Raw genomic sequence first — 25,086 nt, forward strand, 5'->3', positions numbered from 1 at the left:
AGCCCGGACGCCAGTGGGACATGCTCGGAACACCTCTCCAGGGAAGCATCCAGGAGGCATCCAAACCAGATGTCCAAGCCACCTCAATTGGTTCCTCAACGCGGAGGATGACCGAGCTTCTCACCCTATCTCTAAGAGAGAGCCCGGACGCCGGTGGGACATGCCCGGAACACCTCTCCAGGGAAGCATCCAGGAGGCATCCGAACCAGATGTCCAACCCACTTCAATTGGTTCCTCAATGCGGAGGATGACCGAGCTTCTCACCCTATCTCTAAGAGAGAGCCCGGACACCGGTGGGACATGCCCGGAACACTTCTCCACTTCACTCGTGAACAAGACCCCAAGATACTTGAACTCCTCCACTTAAGGGGCAGGATCTCATCCCCGACCCGGAGAGGGCACTCCGACCTTTTTCCGACTGAGGACCATGGTCTCAGATTTGGAGGTGGCGATTTTCGTCCCAACCGCTTCACACCCGGCTGCGAACCGCCAACAGCATCGCATCATCTGCAAAAAGCAGAGATGCAATGTTGAGGCCACCAAACCGGACCCCCTTAACGCCTCGGCTGCGCCTAGAAATTCCGTCCATAAGAGCTATTAACGGAATCGGCGACAAAAAGGGCAACCTTGGCGGAGTCCAACCCGAATTTGACTTACTGCCAGCAAAGCGGACCAAACTCTGACATGGGTCGTACAGGGACCGAACAAGCCCGTATCAGGGGCCGCTTTAGCTATAGTTCTTGTAGAATGTTTGGCAGAAAATTTCTGGAAATTGACCAGGTCCAAATCTCTGTGGTTTAGTGGTTTGCAAATCTGCCTCTGTGGAGTTAGCAGATTCTCCCGCAAAGTGTCCTTCATTCGCTACATTTCTCAGCTAAACGTATCACAGAAAGTTTAAGGAACGTTTCTGGGAATTTACCCATCCGGATTTACCCATACTTAAGAGATCTGGCTAAGAATCTCTTTCGTCACATCTCTGGTGTTTGCCTTGTGGAACCCGCAGTGGCCATTAGCAGGTGTTGTGTCAGCGACTCTGTTCTGGGTTTCAGACACATGACGGGTGTCCTCTAGGTAGTGTCCTCGCACATCGAGAGAGGGGTGCTAAAAAAAAAAAAAAAAAAAAAAAGTATTAGGTTGGGGGTGATGCGTTGTTAATGACCATCTGCTCAGAGTACACGGTTTTAATGAAGATGGACGAAGGGGGGAACTGACCGGGGGGGCTCCACAGTCCATATATGTCAACTTGAACATTCGATGAAAGTTAAAAATTGAAGTCATCCCCGAAGAAGGATGTTCAGTCAACATGTTTTGCTGACAATTTTGAAGGATTTTGTACTCTTTTTTTTTTTGAGTTCATTAAGACCAAAAAAATGACGGTATATCTTTATCTATTAATCCGAGTATTTTTGTATCGTGCAAAAACGTATTGTTCAGCCGTTTGTGTTCAAATAAAGGGAGTCCTCGAGTTACGCTGTACGCGACCTACATCGTTTCGTGTCCTTAGCGATTTCTTTTTCGTTCATTTCCCACAGTAATCACGCCATCTTAAAGTTATTTAAAGTTGTGTTGTTGTTATCACCAGCAACGGACGTCCGTCGAGCAGGTTGGCGCGTCACATTTCCGTGTTTAAGTTTGAATTGGCTCCGCTCTGCCGTCCGTCAGCAATGAATGTCCGTGCGGAAACACGACAAATATTGGTTCCGGCTCTTCCGTATCGTGCAAATATGTTTTTTAAAATTTGTATTTTGATGTAAATATCGTCTTAAATCAAAATTCGGGCTACATCGCCAGCATAGGAACTTGAGGACTCCCTGTATAGAGCGCTTAAAACATCAATGCTAGCCACAAACATGTCAGTGGCATTTACCTTTTATGTTAGCATTTAGCTAGCTTGTTTTAAAATACACAACATGTAAATTTTTTTCGGTTAAAGAAAACTTTTTTTTTTAAAGAAATGTTCACTAGTTGCCAAATTTGTGCTCATTGTGAAGTGAATTGAACTGAGTTTACTGCCAACATACAGCTCAGCTTGCAAGTCAAAGCGTAAAAAGGGGATGAATGAAATCTCATCTCAAGGCACCGCTGTTATCGCATTCCCTTCTCAATGATGAGCGTAAAAAGCTGCATCTCGGTGCTCACCGTCGTCTCATTACTCCAGCGTTAATAACACCCAAGAAGAGGAAGTGTGAGCGTGCGGCATTCGCGCCCCGAGGCCTCACCTCACCGATTGTGCGCTAAAATTAAAACGGAGGCCCATGGCCATGGCGACGAGCTCCAAACAGTCGGCGGCGCTTCTTATTATTAAGAGTCATCCTGCTCGGAAGCGCGCGCCGGGGAAAGGCTGAATAAAGCGGCAAAGCCTGCAGAGGACATCACACTTTTTACCGCAAAGGTTGTCGGAGACGTCGACGTCGGATTGATGGGATGGAGATGGAGGACGCTCAGAAGAACATCACCCGCGCGCTCGTCTTCATCTTGTGACAGAAGTCGCAAGATGACGACGAGGTCGAGGAAGGCGGTAGATCAAGTGACGGGAGCTGTTTTCTGTGTGTGCACTATTCATTGCCTTTTGAGCTTGGCAAACACATGAATTGTCTGCCAAACAATACAGGAGGTTGCCACTAGATGGTGCCAAAGCCCTGGCTAATAGGAAAGTAGTAAAGTTAGAAATCAACAATTAATACCTAACCAACTTTCTCAGCGCTGGTGATGTCATCTTCAGTGGACAGCAAGTAGAAAAATGTTTTTAACTCATCCAAACCCAAAAACGTATAAATATGTTTTTTTTAATACTTTGTCCTGCACTCCCAAAAATGTATTTATACATTTTTGTTCTTTTATGCTAGAGCATACAGAAGGCTTTGATACAGCTTCCGACATGAAGCGGTCGCTTAAGCAATGGTATTTTATTACAAAAAAAACGGCCAGTAGGTGGCAGCAGAGTGTTTTCAACAGGTTTGTGAATAATGATGAAACTTAGTTATATTCTCATGCTGCAAAACGGAAATAGATACAAATATTTATCATTTTCCCTGATGAAAGAAGAGACTCTAATCTTTCTTTTGGTATATTCCATGTTTTTACAGAATATTCTGTGGACCAAAATCCAGTAAAACAGCCGGGAGCGAAGGGGGTTGCTTCAGTGAAAATGGTGGGAGTGAATGAAAAATAATGATGTTACCAAATTTATTCTGGACAAAATATGATTTTTTTTACCGCTGAAAATGGCTCAATGAGTATCCCTTTCAACTTACGAGTCATCGCTTAGCCCAGGGGTGGCCAAGTTTGGTCCTCGAGAGCCACTATCCAAGCTGCTTTCCATGTTTCTCTCCACCAACACACCTGATTCATGATCAGGATCGTCATCAGGCTTCTGCAAAGCTTGCTGATGAGTTGATCATTAAATTTTGCTACGCTGAAGGAGGGAGACACGGAAAAAAACAGGCTGGACAGCGGCTCTCGAGGACCGAACTTTGCCACCCCTGGCTTAGCCGATGGTTTTTCCAGCAGATCTATCAGACAAAAAAGTCACTCAACAAGACCGTACAACACAGGATCTGATTAATCTGGCGATTTATCAGTACAAATACATTTCTGAGTGCATCGGAGAGGAAATTACACAACACAGCCAACATTTCAGGATATTCACTTAGGATAATCGGGCCTTTGCTGCTTTTGATCGTAAAAAAAAAGAAAAATGGTCAAGTTCAGCCATGTTGTCAGTGTTGATCCTGATACTTTTCCAAACGAGGCAGGGAAAAAAAACACTTTTAACACACCACAAGATAATCGATCGCAGACATCCAATAATCAGGCCTCTGCTGACTTCCTTCGCAAGTGAGAGAAAAAAACGCTCACATTTAGTACGATTGTCAGAACCTAAAACGCATCACTTGCACCGTGCTTCCGAGTCGTTACGAAGAGGGATGACGCCGACACGCCGACATCTCCCACACTTAGTGCGGCCCACTTAAAAGGATTGACTCAGCTCTCACTGACCTTGCGTTATTAGCAAATCAAAAGCAGATTAATTAATCACGGGCGGGCGCTCAAAGAGTGTGCGTGCATTACCCTAAGTGACTGTTGCAGCATAACTTCCGAAAGGAATCGGCCCGTCCTGACACCCCGGCGCCGACACTGTCACCGAAACGGATCTTTAGTGCATGAATTCCGCCGCAGAGCTTTTAACTCTTATGAATCATTTCCCTCAAATTTTACGTCAGACATATTGTACTTTTATGTGAGGGCTGCAAAGAAAGGTGAAGAGAAAAAAAAAAGGGGTGGGGGGGGACAGCACTTGGCTTGTTGTTGTCTAGTACTGCAGGAGTACACGCACCAAGGCGCTGCTGCGGGCGTTTCGACTAGAAGAGCGAACACGCGCGATGTTCTTCTTCCCGCAGCTTCCGAAGCTATTCCCTCCTGTTACTCTCTCTGACATTTGGAAAACACAACACTCGGTTTGGAAGATGGCGGGGAGCCAAGAAGCGCTTTTGGGTGCGAAGACGCAAAAGGCGACCGGTCTGTCGACTTCATCCGTCTGGATGCGCGCTCGGTATCTGAAATGCAGACACCAGCTGCAATGTAAGCTGGACAAACTGCACTGTTTAAAAGTCCCATGCCACTATTAAAAAAAATATATATATATATATAATCTTTGATGACCTTTAATTGGGTTTGCAAGATAATTTGGGTTTTAAATGGCCAGGATGCCCTTTTCAAGCTATTTTCGTGGGTAAAAAAAAGAAAAAAGTCTGTGACTGAGAAATAATTTTATTTATTTATTTTTTTTACTTTGATCATACAAGATATCACACTGTTTTTGTTTCTAAAAAATGCTTAGGATAAATGTCACCATGATTTGAACTGGTAAAAAAATAAAAAATCTAATACATATATATTATATATATATATATTTTTTTATTTTTTTATTTATCACTGGCAACAGTTTTTATTTATAAAATTATATAGGATAAATGTCATCAGTTTTTTAAGTTGCTAAAAAATATATTTCAAATACCAATGATGCATCACCGATAACACATTTAAATTTATTTAACTGCTTTGCATATGCTAACCTGCAGTATAATGAAATCCATTTTCCTGTTTGTGTCCCACAGTTGAAAACAATCAACATGCACCGCACTATGAGTGACCACTGTTAATAATCACAATAAAAAATTTCATGAAAGTTTATAAAAAAAAATAACACAATAGAATTCTACATTATCTCACCTCATCAACGAACGACCCGGCCCATCTGCCTGCTTTAAAAACCAAGTGAGCAGAAATGTTTACAAAGTTGAGGTTGTTTATGACTTTGCCGCGGTGCAGTATAGTGTGATGCGGTGCCACTGCAGACTACAAGCACAATAACAAGCATATTGTTAATTAATGCCTCTCTGACAGCGCTGTATTGGATCTCATTAGAATGTGTAGGCAATACCTTTAATGCTGTGGCTGATTTCGCCATGAACTCTCCTGGCTGACAAGCCATCGGTGTGCCAATACTGCCCCCTGCGGGCAAAGGAGGGGGACAATTACAGCCATGCATTTAATGAAAAATGTGCAAGTGGTAGAAGATGTTAGATATATTTTCATAAAAGGAAGTGTGTGTGTGTGTGTGTGGGGGGGGGGGGGGGTTTGAGGGATTTTTGCCAAATTTTATGACTTTGGGGCCCACAAGAGGTTTTGAGTCTCAAAAGTAATGAGATAAAAATGCCTTGAATTCACCACAAATACAAAATTTAAATTCTGTAGAAATTGTTGAAATGTAAAATGTGAGAGACTTGGATAACCAGACATGAATCTGGTTAACTTATTAAGCAATATGAGGAGTTCAACTATCAGAATGACACTTTCAATCAAAATCAAATGTAATTTTGCCTTGAGAGAATAATTGATACAGCTCTCATAATTAGTGTCAGTAGTTTGTTAAGGTGTCTATCATCACTCAGTACAGGCAACGCTAGTTTCCATGGCAACCAGAACACGATCCACACGGCAAACGTTACAGGCCCCCAAAAAAACTTAACGACTTAAATAAGGGTTGAAATGTCGTATGGAATTTTATTATTACAATATATAGGCTAGTATTAATTTTTTGTCTTAGACAAAGAAAACAAAAACAAAAAAAGTGGCAGTGCATCTCTAGTGACAAATATTTTTTTTCACAATGAATGAATGGCCTCAATTACTTTGCTTCATTTTAGCGGGAAAGAAAATGAAATGAAAATACCAATATTAGGAGAATAAAGTATTTTAAGTCGTATCTTATTACTTTGTATGGAGAAAAAAAAAAAAGTAGCTTTTTCTGCTAAAAGTGTAATTATGTACGCAAAAAGTGCATCAACAATTTTCAAAGGGGGAGAAAAAAAAAATTCCTCGACGCTAATGATATTACTAGTTGACATGGAGGGGGGGGGAAAAAAAAGTGACTGGAGAAAGAAGAATGAGATTTGCGCACCCACCCATTCCAACACGGTGCCTGTTACAACACTGCTGTTGCTCACTTTGGACTCACAGCAGAAGAGAAGACTTTGCCTATCGTGACATGTCACCGAGGAGATCAGCCGCGACAACAAGTGAGTTCACTTTTCTCGCACCTATTGTTCATCTAATCCAGAAAGTAAAGTAAGTGTATATATCTGTCCCTCTCCAATAAAAGACGATTTCAATACATGGGAACGATACGATCTACGTGGTTCGTTTAAAGTGGAATCATTCAATTTGGTTGGGTTCAAATGGTGTTACAAAGTGATTCAATGTGGATCAGTTGGGGAAGAACTTTATATACAGTGTAAAGTTCAATTTGATACGATTCGATTGGACTCTCAATCTTTGAAATCAAAACCGATTTTCTGATTCAAAATCGGTTTTCGTCAAACCCCTGGCAAAGAGACTGCAGAGTCCATCCACCTCCTCAGCCACGTTCTCCCGTATTTAATTTTCTCGGACCCTCCTACTTTTCAAAATGCATGTTGGCTTCTTTTAAGATTCCAAATTGGCCGTACGGTGGGATGGCGAGTGTGAATAGTGCCCTGGCGACCAGTCCAAAGTGTCTCCCCCACTTCTCTCAGAAAAAAAGGTCACCTAAGGTTCATGTAAGACTCTAAATCCATAGTTGTGATTTGTTTGTATGTACCCCGTGATCGGCTGGCAATCAGTCCAAGGTGGACCCTGCCTCCGAGTCTCGCCTAAAGTCAGCTGGGTCGGACCCAGACCACCCAAAAGACTAATGAGGACAAAGAAAATCTATGAATAGGTGGAAGTGTGATCCAAGTCCAAAAGTCAACCAAGCTGGTTTAATATTACTTTTTTTCCCCGGTTCGTTATTCTTCTTCTTTTGCTTCATCTGGCAGGTATGAGACAAAAAGCAGCATGCCTAACCTAAAAAATCCACATGAGCTCCCTCTGAAAACCCGGCCTGGGCCATGAGCGGAAAGGGCTGCCAGCTCCTGGTGTCGCCATGCGGCGTGTCGCCGTCGCTGGGGAAGATGAGAGGGCACGGGTCCCAGAGCCTCAAGGTGCCCATGACTTCCCCCCAGTGGGGCGGTCTTCCCTTCTCGGGTGCCAACAAAGCGAGCGACGGCGGCCCCGTGACCCTGCCGAGCCTGAGCCTCCGCAGGAAGGTGTTGACAAATGGGAAGCAGGACGTCACGCCGACAGCGCCGCCGCTCCGGCGGGACGGAGGCGCTTCCAAGAAAGGTAACTATAGTGCAGACACCTCTAACTCTTTGACTGCCAAAAATGTTAAATAACGTTTAGTAAAATCCCATGGAGGAGTGCCAAAGACGTTAAAAGACGTTTGTTTCAAAACAGAGGTGAAACTAACCATTTTCTATTGTTGATTACTGAAAAACGGAATAAGGTAGAAACAAACTTTTTTTTCTGATGAAAGATGAGAGTCCAATCTCTCATTTGGTAGTGTGTGTGTTTCCATAGTCCAAACACATAATTTTCTGTGGACCTTGAAAGATCAGTCAAAAATGCTTAAATCGGCTGGCACCCACGGCATCCCTTTTCTGAAAACATCTGGCAGTCAAAGAGTTAATACTGAAGCGGGTAAACACATATTGACGATCGGGCCAAATTTGAGTATTAGCATTAGCTTGTGGGGTATGTTTTTTTTTTCTCTCTTCCGATCTGCTCTGAAAAGTATCGGGGGAAGAAAACGTTCAACCTATCCAATATGTACTGATTTGACCATTTTTTCCTCCATTGTGATCTATGTCAGCCAAGGAACGATTATTGGATGTTGCTAAAAGATTTTTCTGAACGGTTATCCTGTGGTGCGTTGGTTTGTTAAGAGTGTTTTTTTTTACCGCTCTAAAGACCGTTTATCGTAAGTGTTAAATTTGTTCAATATTAACGACGGCAAATCATTAGGTGTGAGGTCAACAAGCTTTCTCCGACAACAACAAAAAAACTTTCAAAAATATATAAGTTACTTTCATATACTGATAAAATGTCTTTACCCATCTCGAAATGGGAGACAGACTTGTCTATAGCACCGGAATCTGACTTTTGGATTCAAGTTTGTGAAAACGCATTTAAAATGACAAAACACACAAATTTACAACTTATCCAATATAAAATTATTCACAGAACATACATTACTCAATATACGATGAAGAAAATGGGACTCTCAGACTCCGACATTTGTCTCCAATGCTTACAAAACACTACAGACACTTATGTTCATGCTTTATGGTTATGTACTCCGGTTATGTATTTCTGGACTAAAGTCTTAGAAAAACTTTCCGCTATTTTGGACTGTAGGATACCTTTATCTCCAAACTTGTGTTTGCTAGGTGACCTAACAACAACTGACTTACCACATAAACAATTTCAATCTACACTTGTAGCCCTTACTATCGCTAAAAAAACAATTCTTGTTAACTGGAAAAATAAACAAACTCTGAATATCGACCAATGGTCTAACCTCCTCATAAATCACATTTTAATGGAAAAAATATCTGCCTCAAATAAAAACCAAATATCAAAATTTATAGAAACATGGTCTACGTATATAGAATTTTTTAACCTAATTCCGGTTACTTAATTCTGTCTGTTAGCGAGAGCCACTACATCGTGATAACTTACATTGATGTTTCTGCATTTGGCAATTTATTATTATATTATATTATTAGTATGGGATTTTTTTTTTAATGGGCTTTAGGTGAACTGATGAATACACACACGCTCGCACGCACGCACGCACACACACACACACACACACACACGCACATACACATACTCACCCACATACAAAAAAAAAAAGTATATATATATATACATATATATATATATATATATGTGTGTATATGTATATATATATGTATATGTATTTAAAAAAAAAAAACATTTATAAAAATTTTTTTAATTGATTTGTTGGTTTTTTAAAAAAAAAAAAAGGAGAGCAATGATGATGTCAAATCGAATGAACAATACTGAGCTCTCCTGTAAGAAAAAAAAAAAAAAGGTGTGAGGTCAACAAAAAATTTGAAGCAGGGGATTCATGATTGTCGGTGTGCTGCAGAAAGATGATCTTTGGTAATATAACCTGTGGTGTGAAGTGTGTTAAGAATGATATTTACTATCACTGCAATGATTTTTAGTGGAGATAGAAAATAAATGAGAAGAAAAAGTTTGCCCCTCGCATCCCTAAAACAAACCTCAGCACCACAACAACCTATTTTGTCTTTAACATACCGATGGAAGTCATGAACAGGTTTGGAAGAAAAAAAAAATCCTCGTTTTTCTCAAACTGCCTCACCTCACCTGAAGTCTCCAACCCGGGTCACACACTCCCAAGGATGAAATATGTCATCAACCGCCACCTACTTCTCACCTTGCTCTCCCATGCGGTCATCTAGTCCGACCTCTAGGTCTCTTTTTTTTTTTTTTTTTTAATTGATAATTAACCAAACATGAAGCTGCTCCCTAAAGTAAGTTTGCACGGTGGGGAAGGTGGAAGGAGCCCAACAACTCATTAGTGATTAACCGAGCTGAAGGTGTCTGCGGCTGCTCAGGTTGTCAAGGGAAATTCCGCAGCTAAAAACAAACACGTAGGATTTATATTTGTTTGGAGGTCTGGCGGTTAACTTTCTCCAGGCAGAGTCTAGTGTTGGATTCGGGTCTATCCGTGGGTGTAACCCACTTTTAGCACCCCTGTAATCCTGCATATCATAGTATGTGGATTAAACTGGATTACTGAAGCAGAGTTTACCATCCATCCATTTTTTGAACCGGTTCAGATAGTTCAGAGCCTTAAAACAATCTGGTCTTTGTTGACTTTGATCACAACGGAGGGAAATGCTTAAATTTGGCCCAATACCCAGGTTTACTTTTTTTATACTTTTTTTTTTTTTACTGCTTTTACTGTGGGATACAAATTGTTGGTTCTTACAGATGTGGCAAATCCAGATCCAGAAAGTAAAAACCTTGCCACAGTTTAGCTTTAGCCACAACTTTAGCCACAGAAGGACTGGTGTTTACCCTGTGGTGTAGCTAAAGCTGTGGCTAAAGCGAAACAGTTTAGCTTTAGCCACAACTTTAGCCACAGAAGGTCTGGTGTTAACCCTGTGGTGTAGCTAAGGCTATGGCTATAGCGAAACAGTTTAGCTTTAGCCACAACTTTAGCCACAGAAGGTCTGGTGTTTACCCTGTGGTGTAGCTAAAGCTATGGCTAAAGCGAAACAGTTTAGCTTTAGCCATAACTTTAGCCACAGAAGGTCTGGTGTTTACCCTGTGGTGTAGCTAAGGCTATGGCTAAAGCGAAACAGTTTAGCTTTAGCCACAGAAGGTCTGGTGTTAACCCTGTGGTGTAGCTAAAGCTGTGGCTAAAGCGAAACAGTTTAGCTTTAGGCACAACTTTAGCCACAGAAGGTCTGGTGTTAACCCTGTGGTGTAGCTAAGGCTATGGCTGAAGCGAAACAGTTTAGCTTGAGCCACAACTTTAGCCACAGAAGGTCTGGTGTTTACCCTGTGGTGTAGCTAAAGCTATGGCTAAAGCAAAACAGTTTAGCTTTTGCCACAACTTTAGCCACAGAAGGACTGGTGTTTACCCTGTGGTGTAGCTAAGGCTATGGCTAAAGCGAAACAGTTTAGCTTTAGCCACAGAAGGTCTGGTGTTTACCCTGTGGTGTAGCTAAAGCTGTGGCTAAAGCGAAACAGTTTAGCTTTAGCCACAACTTTAGCCACAGAAGGACTGGTGTTTACCCTGTGGTGTAGCTAAAGCTGTGGCTAAAGCGAAACAGTTTAGCTTTAGCCACAGAAGGACTGGTGTTTACCCTGTGGTGTAGCTAAGGCTATGGCTAAAGCGAAACAGTTTAGCTTTAGCCACAACTTTAGCCACAGAAGGTCTGGTGTTTACCCTGTGGTGTAGCTAAAGCTATGGCTAAAGCGAAACAGTTTAGCTTTAGCCACAGAAGGTCTGGTGTTTACCCTGTGGTGTAGCTAAGGCTATGGCTAAAGCGAAACAGTTTAGCTTTAGCCACAACTTTAGCCACAGAAGAACTGGTGGCTAAAGCCAAAATGTGACAGAGTTTTGACTTTCTGGATCTGGATTTACCTTCTCTGACTTCCAACCATTTTTCAAGCAGGTCAGAGAGGTCAAGTCACTCTTGGCACCCTCCACACCACTCAGGAAAACATGTTAGGAAAAACACGACAATCTGGCCTTTGCTGACTTTGATCACAAGGTCGTTAAAATTCTCACATTTGACATTTGTCGAGCAGGTAGCGGCGGTTCCAGACCTGTCATTGAAATTCTTGGACATCCTGCCGGTTCGAACCTCACGGTGACCAGCGTTCCAATGTCGGTTGTCCCCGGTCATCAACACGACGTTGCGTCTTATCACCCGCCTCTGGATGCCAGGTAGGCGACAACATAACCATCCTCATTAACCCTGGAGAACCCAAGAACCCTTTTCTTCTTTGGAAAATTATGAATTATACATTAAATGACTGCTATAAATTCACTGAACACCAAAATATGTTTGTTCAATTTTAACCCTTTTTTTTTAACTAGCTCAGAGTTGCTAATTTATCAAAATATATATATAAAACATACTCCTAGGCATTCTGCAACATGATATGAAATAGATTAACAAAAACAAAAAAACACAATTTTACCATCTGATGGTTTGCTGAGAAGATGGTTTTGTTTGGATTGATTTCCAGCTCAACAAAACAGAATGTTGCCAGCCATTTTGTCACCACCACTCTGGCTCATGTAAGTGCAATATTCATCCACTAGATGGCCCCATGCAGGGGTCAGAAGTGGCACTCTGGACTTTTGAAGTTAAATTTGTAAAAAAAAAAAAAAAAGGTCTTTGTTATTTGAGTAGCAGAATTTATAGGGGCCAAATTTGACCCCGTGGGTTCTCCAGGGTTAAGCCTACAAGTGTAGATTAAGTGCATAACAATGTTGTTGTTTCAGGTCAGTCCTGTCCAGAGAATCCCTGGCATCCACCACCCTGAGTCTGTTTGAAACCCAATCGGTGTTTAGCGGACGAACCGAATGGCCGTTTGGCTACCGCGTCCTCCCCCCTCTGGGTCAGGCCCCGTGTTCCACTCTGGCCAGCGAGGGCAGCGAGCACCTCTGCCTCCCCCCCGGCACAGCCATGTCCGGCACGGAGGCCTCTGGCGACACCGGCACGTCAGCCTCCCTGCCCTCGTACCTTTTCACGGCCGATGTGGGAAGCCCCAGACAGCACAACGCGAAGAAGAGAGCTCTTTCCATGTCGCCTTTGTCCGACGTGATGGGAATTGATTTCAACTCCATCATTCGCACCTCGCCGACTTCCCTCGTGGCGTATATCAATAGTTCACCGGCCTCCCACCCGACAATCTCGCCGGTCCAGTCCGAGGGCTACGGCCACTTCCTGGGTGTGAGGGGCTCTTACATCTCCCAGGTTCATCCCTACACTATGCCGGACTCTTCACGAGCTCTGATTACAGCAGGTGAGTGCAGCTATAGGAAGGTTCTGAAAGAGGGCGGGGCTCTGGAGAGTCAGATGGCGAACATGGTGGTGGAACAACAGTGCCTTCCAATTTCAAAGATTTCAGAAACCTGTAGAGAAGAACTGCAGTCAGATCCGCTTCCTCGTGGAGAAGCTACCATCCCTCAGGGACCTCCGCCCCCCTACCACTCCCACCGACACCTCTACCTTTCCAGAAGTCACCACAAACTAAGGCCTCAAGACAATCTCAATCAGGGTTCCGTGGTCCTACCCCGGCATGGCGGGAGTTTTTTACCCCAGGTTCCGATGCTGGAGGAAGAAGAGGGCGAAACGGAGGACTTTGGCGCCCACTGTTGCTTGTGGACGAGTTGCAACGCGGTCTACGACCAAAAGGACGAGCTGGTGAAGCACATAGAAAAGCTTCACGTGGACCAGAGGAAGGCCGAGGACTTCACGTGCTACTGGGCGGGCTGTCCCCGGAACCTCAAAGCTTTCAATGCTCGTTACAAGCTCCTGATCCACATGAGGGTCCATTCAGGAGAGAGGCCCAACAAGTGCACGGTAAACCATCTAGCATTCCATTTACTTTTTTTTTTTTTTTTCTGGAGAGCTCAGTATTGTTCATTCGGTAATTTTACCGATTTGACATGTCATCATCATTGCTCTCCTTTTTTTTTTTTTTCTGGAGAGCTCAGTATTGTTCATTCGGTAATTTTACCGATTTAACATGTCATCATCATTGCTCTCCTTTTTTTTTTTTTTTCTGGAGAGCTCAGTATTGTTCATTCGGTAAATTTACCGATTTGACATGTCATCATCATTGCTCTCCTTTTTTTTTTTTCTGGAGAGCTCAGTATTGTTCATTCGGTAATTTTACCGATTTGACATTACATCATCATTGCTCTCTTTTTTTTTTTTTTTCCTGGAGAGCTCAGTATTGTTCATTTGGTAATTTTAACGATTTGACATGTCATCATCATTGCTCTCCTTTTTTTTTTTTTTTTTGAGAGCTCAGTATTGTTCATTCGGTAATTTTACCGATTTGACATGTCATCATCATTGCTCTCCTTTTTTCTTTTTTTTTCTTTTTCTGGAGCGCTCAGTATTGTTCATTCGGTAATTTTACCGATTTGACATGTCATCATCATTGCTCTCCTTTTTTTTTTTTTTTTTCTGGAGAGCTCAGTATTGTTCATTCGGTAATTTTACCGATTTGACATTACATCATCATTGCTCTCTTTTTTTTTTTTTTTCCTGGAGAGCTCAGTATTGTTCATTTGGTAATTTTAACGATTTGACATGTCATCATCATTGCTCTCCTTTTTTTTTTCTGGAGAGCTCAGTATTGTTCATTCGGTAATTTTACCGATTTGACATGTCATCATCATTGCTCTCCTTTTTTTTTTTTTTTTTTGAGAGCTCAGTATTGTTCATTCGGTAATTTTACCGATTTGACATGTCATCATCATTGCTCTCCTTTTTTTTTTTTTTTCTTTTTCTGGAGCGCTCAGTATTGTTCATTCGGTAATTTTACCGATTTGACATGTCATCATCATTGCTCTCCTTTTTTTTTGTATGTGGGTGAGAATGTGTATGTGTGTGTGTGCGTGCGAGTGTGTGTGTATTCATTAGTTCACCTAAAACCTATTAAAAAATCCCATACCGTTCACCTAAACCGAACACTTCCAGCCAGAGTCGCGAGGCCGTCAGGAGACCCGAGGAAGGACCAAAGAAAGGAAAGGAAAGTGAAATCCAGCACCGACCAGTCACCACCCCACCAGGCCATTCAATTTTCTATACCGCTCGTCTTCATTAGGGTCGCTGGGTAAACGGATCTCGGAAGACTTGGGGCAAAGTTGCCAGTCAACCACAAAAGTCCTCAATGGGGCGACGTGAGACATTCCGAATCAAAATGTCACAGTTCATCCATTCAAAACACATCAATGCCATTCGTCCTTCATGAACCAGAACGTAGCCCGCTAACAAACAACCAAACACAAATATGTCTCCACTTATGTTTTTTTTTTCACAATTCAACCTTGCCATTCTGTTTGACTTTCATTCCGATATGCTGCAAACCTTTTCTCTTGATATTTTCTTAAACGTGTCATGAAATATTTCCCCATTGTGGAGACTCCCACTTTGCATTCCTTTTTACCCCCGGTTTCTTTTCCGCTCACTCCCACTGGGAAATTACATAGGACGCAGACGAATAATGCACAACTCGCGGCCAAGACACGCTTCACGCGTCCGCCATCAACGAGTCAATTATTAACAGCGTTGCATAGCGGCTGGCGACCTTTTTGTGAGAGAATATTCACTTGTTGCTGCAGGGTGTGCAAATTGTCATATTTCCACCGCTGGTCTCTGTCACTGTTTGATTTGCACTTTGATGAGTTTTCTTATACATGACATTTCTCGGCACTTTTTTTTTTTTGGGATAACCTAGCAGGAGATTCTGCCGGATGCTAAAATGTTAAAATCTCATGCAAGACTATGCTAAAAAAAAAAAAAAGCTCAGTGGTTTCTGTTGGCGAATGAGTAGCAGGTGCGTAATAAGATGTGCGGTATGGAAAACTAGAAGCAGTCGGGAACAATGGAGTCTGCTCATGTTACAGCGTGAACATAAAGAACAAGCCCAAACTTGTACCTGCAACGGTATCGCTTGTTTGATGCTGTTTGCGAACATAACATAATCCCGGCCTGGCTCAGCTATTTGTGGATGTCACTATGAGTTATACGAGGCTTGAACCACCACACCAATTGTTTGGAATATCTTGTTTTTCTTGATTTCTTGATCTTTAGGGATTTCTTCCTTTAAACACACTTAAAGGTAATAACCCTCACTTAAGTTTAAGAAAGCGATGGAAATGTCAACTTTTTTTTTTTTTCTAAAAAAAACAAATAAATGAAAAAAAATTAATAAATGTTTTTTTTATTATTATTATTATTTCTTCCTTTAAACACACTTAAAGATAATAACTCTCACTTAAGTTTAAGAAAGCGATGGAAATGTCAACTTTTTTTTTTTCTAAAAAAACAAATAAATTTTAAAATTTAATAATTTTTTTTATTATTATTATTATTTTTTTTTAAATATATATACATATATATATATATATATATATTTTTTTTTTAAGAGTACCGTACTGTGAACGTTCTGAATGAAGCCCTTCTATTATTTCTGAATTTGTAGCGAGTGAAGTCGCGCGATTAGTGAATAACAAATGAGCAAACGGTGAGAGTATGCGAGGAATCCGCGCAATAACAAAATAGGACACGCTCTGTGTATTTTCTCCATCAGGCCTAAACGTGGAGGACATTCCAACCCCCTGCGAACAGGAAGACAGAGAGTAAACATCTGGACTTGGAATTGGAAAAACTTTGCTGAGTTGCATATTTGGTGTATGCGCTCACCGAGATGACATGACACTGCAAAAAAAATAAATAAATCTTAAGTTTCATCCTGTTTGTAAGACATTTTGTCATACAGACAACATTTCAGGATGAAACATGATGCAACCAGCACTAGTAGTTAGCAAGTCTGCCTCAGGTTCTAGGTTCGAATTTTTGCTCCACTCTTTCTGCGTGGGCTTTAGATGTTTTCCTGTGCTTGAGTGGGTTTTTGGTCCAGGTACTCAAGCCTTGCTTGCACAAATTGGAAAAAAAAAATGTTGGTGGCCCTTCATGATTAATGATCAAGGGACCCATAAGTAAGAATAAACCCAGAAGCTGAGAACTGTGGGGCAGACATGCCAACCATTAGTTAGTTAGTTAGTTAGTTAGTTATTAGTCTATTGAATCTCATTGTGTTAATGTTGTGTCTGGGAAGTGTATATTTAACAGATGACCATGTGCAAATATTTGGACTGAAAATACAGACAGAACATCGCCGTGTGTAGAAACACTGCCCTCTGCTGGTATCTAGATAGTACTAGCAAAGCACACGTTTAAACAAACGAGGCAATGTGCTCATTTGGGAGTTTTAAATTGACATGATATATCCCATAACGTTAGCAACATCTGACCACCTCGCACTGTGATGCGCTAAGATGAAATGATGAGCGCTAAATGTGCATGATGGCACTGCATCAGGACTGATAGGCTTCACATCATGGTTAAAAATAAATGAATAAAAGCACTCAAGAATCAGTCCGCTGCATATTAAACACTCATTATGTGAAAGATAGCGTTTAGCAACGACTGCTTGTTTTCATGCTTCAGTGTGAGACTACATAAATTTCAGGTTTTTAAGATATTTTTTTTTTTTTATAATAATTTGCATTTCCACCCACACATCAAGGCCAAGCAGGCTGTGTTATAGTGAGTTCCAGCGAGCACGCTCACAGATTTCAATTACTCTCAAAGGAGGACAAAAGAGGCTGAGGTCCTTCGCCGTGAGATTATCTTAAAAAAAAAAAAAAACGCATGTAAGAGAAATACCTCACCATGATTAAAGCGTCACTCCTCTTTTCTTTTCTTTTTTTTTCCCCTCGCAGTTCAAGGGCTGCAAGAAGGCCTTCTCCCGCCTGGAAAACCTCAAAATCCACCTGCGCAGCCACACGGGGGAGAAGCCGTACCCCTGCCAGCATCCAGGATGCTTCAAGGCCTTCAGCAACTCCAGTGACAGAGCCAAGCACCAGCGCACGCACCTGGACACCGTGAGCGGCGCGTTTCCGGCGGGTCGCGTTGTCGCGTGCTTGTCAACGTACTCCAATCAGATTTTGGGCGTCTGCGTTTTAGAAGCCGTACGCATGCCAAGTGCCGGGCTGTGCAAAGCGCTACACTGATCCCAGCTCGTTGAGGAAGCACGTCAAGTCCCATTCGGCTGCGGAGAGGCAGCTACGAAAAAAGGTAGGAAGCGGGTGCATGCTTTAAATCAAGGGTTCTACACGGGGGTACCAAAATACCAAATAAGAAGAAAAAAATCCACCACTGAACTTGTCATCTATTTTCTATTAAATTATACAACCTCTTTTATATGGAATAATGAAATAAGAGATAGCGGCAATATAAATCTGATGCATTATTATTATTATTATTATTTGACCTATACATCTAAAAAAATAAAAAATAATCAAGTCAAGTCAATATACTGTTCATTTCAGTGCATAATGTGACTGTGGTTAGAGTGAATTATCGATATCCTGCTCTCTGCATCAAACACTGCAAAGAAACTTTACCATAGCAACCAAAATTTTTTACATTTCCTTTGAACGTATTGCTGAAAATATCAAATGCTTCTTTGTTGAAACATCCACCTACAGAATGTTAAGAGAGCCAGCAGGTCGTAAACGACTCCTTTCGTCAGCATCGATACAACCTCTGCGGTTGATAAAGCTTCCCACATAACAAGCTCTTTAGTTACTTTTTGAACGAACTTTTTTAAATTAATCTGGCTGCCTGCCTGCAATCCATCCGAAAAAGTTGGCTTCATTTGGTTTCAAACTCTCTAGTCAGAGTTTGGTAAAAGTACAAGCCTGCTGCTTCCAACTGTCATAGCCGACTTTCTGTTCAAGTTTGGACAAACATAAGGAATTAGGGTCATACGCATGCATTTCAATCATGATGATCTATACAGTACATACATGATGATGTGCTGCCGCGATAGTAATCCTGCTCAGTACGAGAGGAACCGCAGGTTTAGACATTTGGTGTATGTGCTTGGCTGAGGAGCCAATGGTGCGAGGCTACCATCTGCGGGATTATGCCTGGTTCTCAATTTTTTTTCTAAGTCAACCAATCTTCGAAATATTTTCAAAGTGCCACCTCTGGAGCCTCTGCAGCGGGGGCCCTCGCCTGCCATACCCGACATAGGAGCGCCATGGGGCGGCCTCGCTGACCACATTTGGCCCCCCCCGCCTGGTTCTCAAATTTTTTCTAAGTTTATGGGGCAGCCTCCCTGACCACATTTGCCCCCCCCCTGCCTGGTTCTCAAAATTTTTCTGAGTTTATGGGCGGCCTCCCTGACCACATTTGCCCCCCCCCCTGCCTGGTTCTCAAATTTTTTCTAAGTTTATGGGGCGGCCTCCCTGACCACATTTGGCCCCCCCTGCCTGGTTCTCAAATTTTTTTCTAAGTTTATGAGGCGGCCTCCCTGACCACATTTGGCCCCCCCTGCCTGGTTCTCAAATTTTTTCTAAGTTTATGGGGCGGCCTCCCTGACCACATTTGCCCCCCCCCCCCCTGCCTGGTTCTCAAAATTTTTCTGAGTTTATGGGCGGCCTCCCTGACCACATTTGGCCCCCCCCTGCCTGGTTCTCAAATTTTTTCTAAGTTTATGGGGCGGCCTCCCTGACCACATTTGCCCCCCCCCCCCCTGCCTGGTTCTCAAAATTTTTCTGAGTTTATGGGCGGCCTCCCTGACCACATTTGGCCCCCCCCTGCCTGGTTCTCAAATTTTTTCTAAGTTTATGGGGCGGGGCCTCCGTGACCACATTTGGCCTCCCCCGCCTGGTTCTCAAATTTTTTCTAAGTTTATGAGGCGGCCTCCCTGACCACATTTGGCCCCCCCTGCCTGGTTCTCCAATTTTTTCTAAGTTTATGAGGCGGCCTCCCTGACCACATCCCCCCCCCCCCCCCCTGCCTGGTTCTCAAATTTTTTCTAAGTTTATGAGGCGGCCTCCCTGACCACATTTGGCCCCCCCCTGCCTGGTTCTCAAATTTTTTCTAAGTCAACCAATTTTCGAAATATTTTCAAAGTGCCACCTCTGGAGCCTCTGCAGCGGGGGCTCTCTATAAGTCTACACACCGATGATGAAATGCATCCTGGACCATCTGAACTTGATCTGGGGTTCGTCAGAGGCCCTTTAAATGGGGGCAGGTGTGAGCTAACGACTATTTAACATGAGTTTGAATGTGGATGGTTCATTGTGAACACAGCCACGTCCTCAGTTATCCGGAGGAGGAGCTTTTCACTTGTGCAACTACATTATTATTTATTATTTGTACTTGCCTTTTTTTTTTTTTTTTCAGTTGAGATGTACAGTTTATAGGCCAAATTAATGGTTAAATAGTTTGTCTCGTTTATTTTTACCTCACAAAAACTTGGCATTTGAACAGGGGTGTGTAGACTATTCCTATCCATTGTACATGCTTTTAGTAACGGTACAGCACTAATGTCCATTATGTGTCATTTCCTTAGATGAAATCCACAGCTGATGTGACCCAAGAGCCTCTGACAGACTGTTTAACCATCCACCATCTGCACCCGAGATTCTCTCCACCAGCCAGAAGAAGCAACTTGATGGTGTCCTCCACAGCCTCTCAAGAGCTGTACTCAAGTATGTAAAATGCGCCCCCCCCCCCCCATACACACACATATTCCTAGCAGATATTTATACACTATCCATTAGACTTACATTGCAGTTGGCTGCACTCTAAGTGTATGATGTCCTTCTTTCTCCCCTCAGCTGCTTCACAGGGAGGAGGAGACTCCCCCCACAATCCTCACTCAGCTCTTATGCGCACCTTGCAAGACAATCACAGGTAATGACATGTTCTTTAAATAGCATTTTATTTTGTACTTTTTTTTTTTTTTTTAATGCACATAATATATGTTGCATTATAATGCGTTATATTATATTGTAAATATATTTTATATTATAAACGTATTAAAATATTTTTTTATATTATAAATATGAAAATAAGAATAATATTTCAAATAACTAAAATAGAGTATCATGGCGGCGTCGCATTCATAAGCCAATGTAATGAGATCCAGCACTAGAGTAATATATTTTTTTTAATGTTATGCAAATTTTTTACGAATTAACAAATTTACATATTATTAGAAAAAAATCCTAATCCATACATGTAATGTGGCTGTGTCAAAAATGAACTTTTTAGTGCTTTCTATCTATTTACTTAATGTTTCCATTTTAAACGTCACATTGCTTTCATTTAAAAACAAAACAGATTTTGGGATACGCAAGAAGCCAATTTGCCTTCTTTTAAAGCGCTTCCAAGGCTGTAGTATGCAGGATTTCTGTGTCAGAGCGACCAGATGCTTCATGGCTCCTCGCTGGCTACGATTGTCCTCCGAGCAGCGGTAGGCCCTGAACCCGCACTGCGGGATTCTGGGTAGACAATCAGCCCGTAAAAGCAGAGCTCGCCTCGCTTCATTGGTCTAGACTAGGCGCCATTAAAGGATGCTATAGCCACCGACGGGAGCGTCCGAGGAATTTGATAAGTGAATCGTAAAATGTAAAAGAAGAAAAAAAACAATACCGTTCAAACTCCAGCGGGAGCGTGAGGCCTGTGCCGTAAGTACTTCTTGGATGTTGAATCAATTGTAAAATCCTTGTTGCTGTTTTGTGGGATCGCTTGGTGCTTATCCAGAATTTGTGCAATGTCAGGAACACAAGTGGACATGTTTGACCAATCAAAAGCAGCCAGGATGTCACATGACTGCACATCGGTGTCCGTCTGAAATATGAGAATATGAGAAACATACAAGAGGCTGTCTGGATCTGCATTTGTAATACTCAACTTTATTTTTTAAATTAATTAATTAATTAATTTATTTATTTTTATGTATTTATTTGTGTTTAATTGTTTTGTGTTTTTTATTTATTTATTTATTTGTGTTTAATTATTATTATTATTATATTTATTTATATGTATTGTTATTTTTATTATCTTTTTTTTTTTAAGCAGTATAGAAAATATATGGATGTATTCGTGAGTATTTTACGTACATAACTGTGATATTTCAGGTTTGTTGATCCTCCCCCCGGCCAGCTCTTCTGCACTGATCCCTGCCCGCCACTCTCGCGCCTCCTGCATCCTCCCAGCGGCGCATCATCCGTGCAGTCCGGTCGGCCCGCCGAGCCGGCAGCGGACCACAACAGCCCAGGTAAATTGTGGGAGCTCATCGCTGGCGCAGTGAAAACAAGACCGTGGCGCGCTGCCAAAGAAAAGGTTAGAGTGTAAGTTTGGCATGTGAAGAGCTTATTAGCGGATGCGTGGGTGGCGCTTGAACAATCTGTTTTGAGCAGATTATTGTCACATGGCAGCATATCTTGACGATGATGATGAAGTGAGGCAGGTGGAGAATAAAGTGTCTCAATTCTGTGTACCTTTAAATAGACAATACCGCCACCATCTTGCATAGGTTTGACAGGTAAGGTGTCAAAATATATATATATTTTTTTTTTATAATTTTGCACCACTGTGAGAAGAACAGGGTTAGAAAAGGAAGTCTTTGCATCACAGTGGCTAATTAAAGCTGTGAGCAATGATGCCCTTGCATCTCCTTTTTTGCATGGCGGATCCTCAATCATCAAACTTTAGCGCACTCATTAGGCAAAAGAGCTCGGCAGTTTGGTGTCAGTCGGCTGTTTTTAGGGGCTCAAATGGGGGAAATCGCTAGTAGGAATATGTCAAATTATGCCCAATTTCAGTGCATATTTTGGTGATTTTTTTTTTCAAAATTTACACAGGTAGATAATGATTTCATTTGAACTAAAGTACATGCATGTCTACCAGGATATAATTACTTGCAAATATTGTTGACTTTGGGACTTATTGAGGCCCCCCAAAAAGTGCTTCATTTGTCGAAAGAATAATAATTAAAGCAATGTTCCTTAGTGAACTGGTAATGACTTCTAATTGAGTGTGTGACAAGGTTATTTTAGTTAACGAACACTAACACAAAAAAAACAAAAAAAATAAATTTAAAAAAACAATTTTGTTAACAAAATAAAATGAAAACGAGAATGCTTTTTAAAAAAACAAAAACTAACTGAAACTACATTTTGTTGACAAAACTAACTAAAACTAACTATAATTATAGCGAAAATGTCCTTTGTTTTAGTCTTTGGTAATTAATTTAATGCATGAGCCTTTGCGATGATTTTAAATGTGATTTGAAGTAGATTTATTGAATTAAACGGAATAAGGACATTTGCAAGTGTGTCACATAGAAAGTAGTTACTTTTTTCATTTTACTAAGGTGTTTATTAAATATTGTGCACAAGTAATACGCTTTTAAAAAACAAAACAAAAATAAATACTGAAACGAACTAAATCTAAACTAAAACTAGGCATTTTTTAAAATAATAAAAACTAACCGAACCACCCTGAAAAATAATTAAAACTAACTACATTAAAAAAAAAAAAAAAAAAACGAAATAAAAACGAAATAAAAACAAACTAAAATGAAAATTCCAAAACTATAATAACCCTGGTGTGTGTGTGCGAGATAAACGAAGATGTTACCTGGATGCTTGTAGATCTCTCAGGGCGGATGTCGGCGCTATTTCCTCACGACGGGACGTCAACGCGGGCCGAGTCCAGTCACCTCCCGCGAGTGGACGTCTTCGGAAGCAGCAGGGCCTGCAACACAGGTAATGAACACCTGTGGATATCTTCCTCACACGTTTCCACGACTTCTCAACGGTGTGGATTCACCTGCAGGGTTTGACGCCCAAACGTCAAGAAGGGACTTCTTCAACGTGACGGACCCCCAGGTCGGCCAAGTGTTCCGCAACCACACAGAGGAATGACAACGCCCACCTGTGGCATTCCAGTCTTTGCACTATTTTTATTTTTTTTTTTATGTAATATCGATAGCACGTACACTCTTGTTTCCAAATTAGAGGGTGACTTTATATTGCAGGATGCAGTTAGGTCTAGATATATTTGGATGAAGATTACATCAGGGTTTTTTTTTTGTTTTTTGTTTTACTTTTTGGGTCCAGGTATCCCAACATAACAGAAATGAAACATAACATGTATACCACTAATTGGAATTTCCAAAATTGCTTGATGTTACGATAAAATATTCAAGTCAATATTTCTTAATGAAAATATTTAAACCCTCTTTTGTTTGATTCAGATTATCAGATCGGGTAAATAAATGGCGGAGATTACTACTCATACTTTCGAACCCTCCTACTTATGGACCCAACCGTATTTGGATGTCGAGTACGTCCGTCTGTAAATCTGGTGCATCAATTTCCACCTCCACCCAGGAGGCTTACATTAGTAACTATAGTAACAAGAAAAGGTTATTATTTCACTGCAATGTTCCTAGACATTTTCTGTGCTGGAAAAAAAAAAAAGAAGTTTTTTTTTTTTTTAAAGCATGTTATTCTTATTGCAAAAAAATCAATGGACTTTTTAGTCAACTATTTTCACAGCACTACATCATCTTTACACTCAATTGAAATGATGATGAGAGCTGCTGATTTGATTCCAACACATTTGTGCAAGTTCCTTCAGAAACATACACCTGTTGGCCTTTGAAGTCTCATTTAAGGTTAAAAAGATAAATAAAAAGCAGATTGCATTTCCACACTCCAAAGTTAGCGGTCTCACTTTCCGTAAGTCATCGTAAGGCTAAGCATACGATCGACCACTTCTGTGATGGAAACCGCTTTACAGGTGTTGGCAATACCTGGACATGACGGACGGGGCATTCCTGGGGTGAAGCAGCACTGTTGGTCCGGCAGGCATCCCTCATCGCAGCGGCGTGTGTTATTGTTTCTTCTTCTAGAAATCGAAAGGACAAAATGTTTTTACTTGAGAACAATTCTTCCACCGGAGTTCGGCTTGTTGCTTAGCAACAACAGCTTTTTCCAAAAAAAGCATTTGCTTAGCTAACAATCTTGGGTTTGTTTGATTAAAAAAATCCAACTTGGTAATAATTATTGTTATTATCAGCTTTCCCCGCCAAGACACATTTTACATTAAAAAAAAAATATCACGGCACACTACCAAACAAAAATGTCACAAATTTTAAGTGGCGGCTTGAGATTCAAGTTTAATTTGTTCCCCGACCACACTTGTATCTCAAATCAAATTTTATTTCCCATGTCACACCTGATGGTCATAGCGGTTGGGAATGACTATTAGATTAATTTTACAGTCAAATATAAATGCCGAGAGCCTGAAACAAGTTGTTTTAGCTGAAGAGCCTTCGAGTGGCTTCAAAAACAGATTGGGCTGGAAAGGTCGGCGCATTCGAATGGTGGCTTTCTCGGCATTTGCAAAATACATGATGTTAAATCAGTAATCACAGCACAGAACCACTGAAAATGGCTTTGACTTGTTTATCACGCAGAGTCAAAATGCAGGCAAATTAATATTACATTAAGACAACATTTTGTGGACATAA

At 41.4% G+C, this 25,086-nt stretch overlaps 1 protein-coding gene across 1 annotated transcript; it reads left to right on the top strand.

Moving 5' to 3' along the window:
• The first annotated feature begins 7,430 nt into the window (after positions 1–7,430).
• glis3 (GLIS family zinc finger 3) lies at positions 7,431–24,221 on the top strand. Its single transcript, XM_077542759.1, has 10 exons — positions 7,431–7,704; positions 11,740–11,878; positions 12,443–13,526; positions 17,465–17,626; positions 17,709–17,819; positions 20,110–20,248; positions 20,378–20,453; positions 21,683–21,822; positions 23,201–23,314; positions 23,385–24,221. The coding sequence occupies exons 1-10, from the start codon at positions 7,431–7,433 to the stop codon at positions 23,471–23,473; spliced, it is 2,328 nt and encodes a 775-aa protein (XP_077398885.1). The 3' UTR covers positions 23,474–24,221.
• The last annotated feature ends 865 nt before the right edge of the window (positions 24,222–25,086 follow it).

The sequence above is a fragment of the Vanacampus margaritifer genome, chromosome 14 (genome assembly GCF_051991255.1).
Source record: "Vanacampus margaritifer isolate UIUO_Vmar chromosome 14, RoL_Vmar_1.0, whole genome shotgun sequence".
Lineage (NCBI taxonomy): Eukaryota > Metazoa > Chordata > Actinopteri > Syngnathiformes > Syngnathidae > Vanacampus > Vanacampus margaritifer.

Bases quoted from the DNA above. Each gene is read 5' to 3' on its own strand.
- glis3 (XM_077542759.1), top strand. From the start codon at position 7,431: ATGAGCGGAAAGGGCTGCCAGCTCCTGGTGTCGCCATGCGGCGTGTCG. The intron at 17,627-17,708 runs GTGAGCGGCGCG...TCTGCGTTTTAG, and splicing joins AGCGCACGCACCTGGACACC to AAGCCGTACGCATGCCAAGT. The intron at 17,820-20,109 runs GTAGGAAGCGGG...TCATTTCCTTAG, and splicing joins AGAGGCAGCTACGAAAAAAG to ATGAAATCCACAGCTGATGT.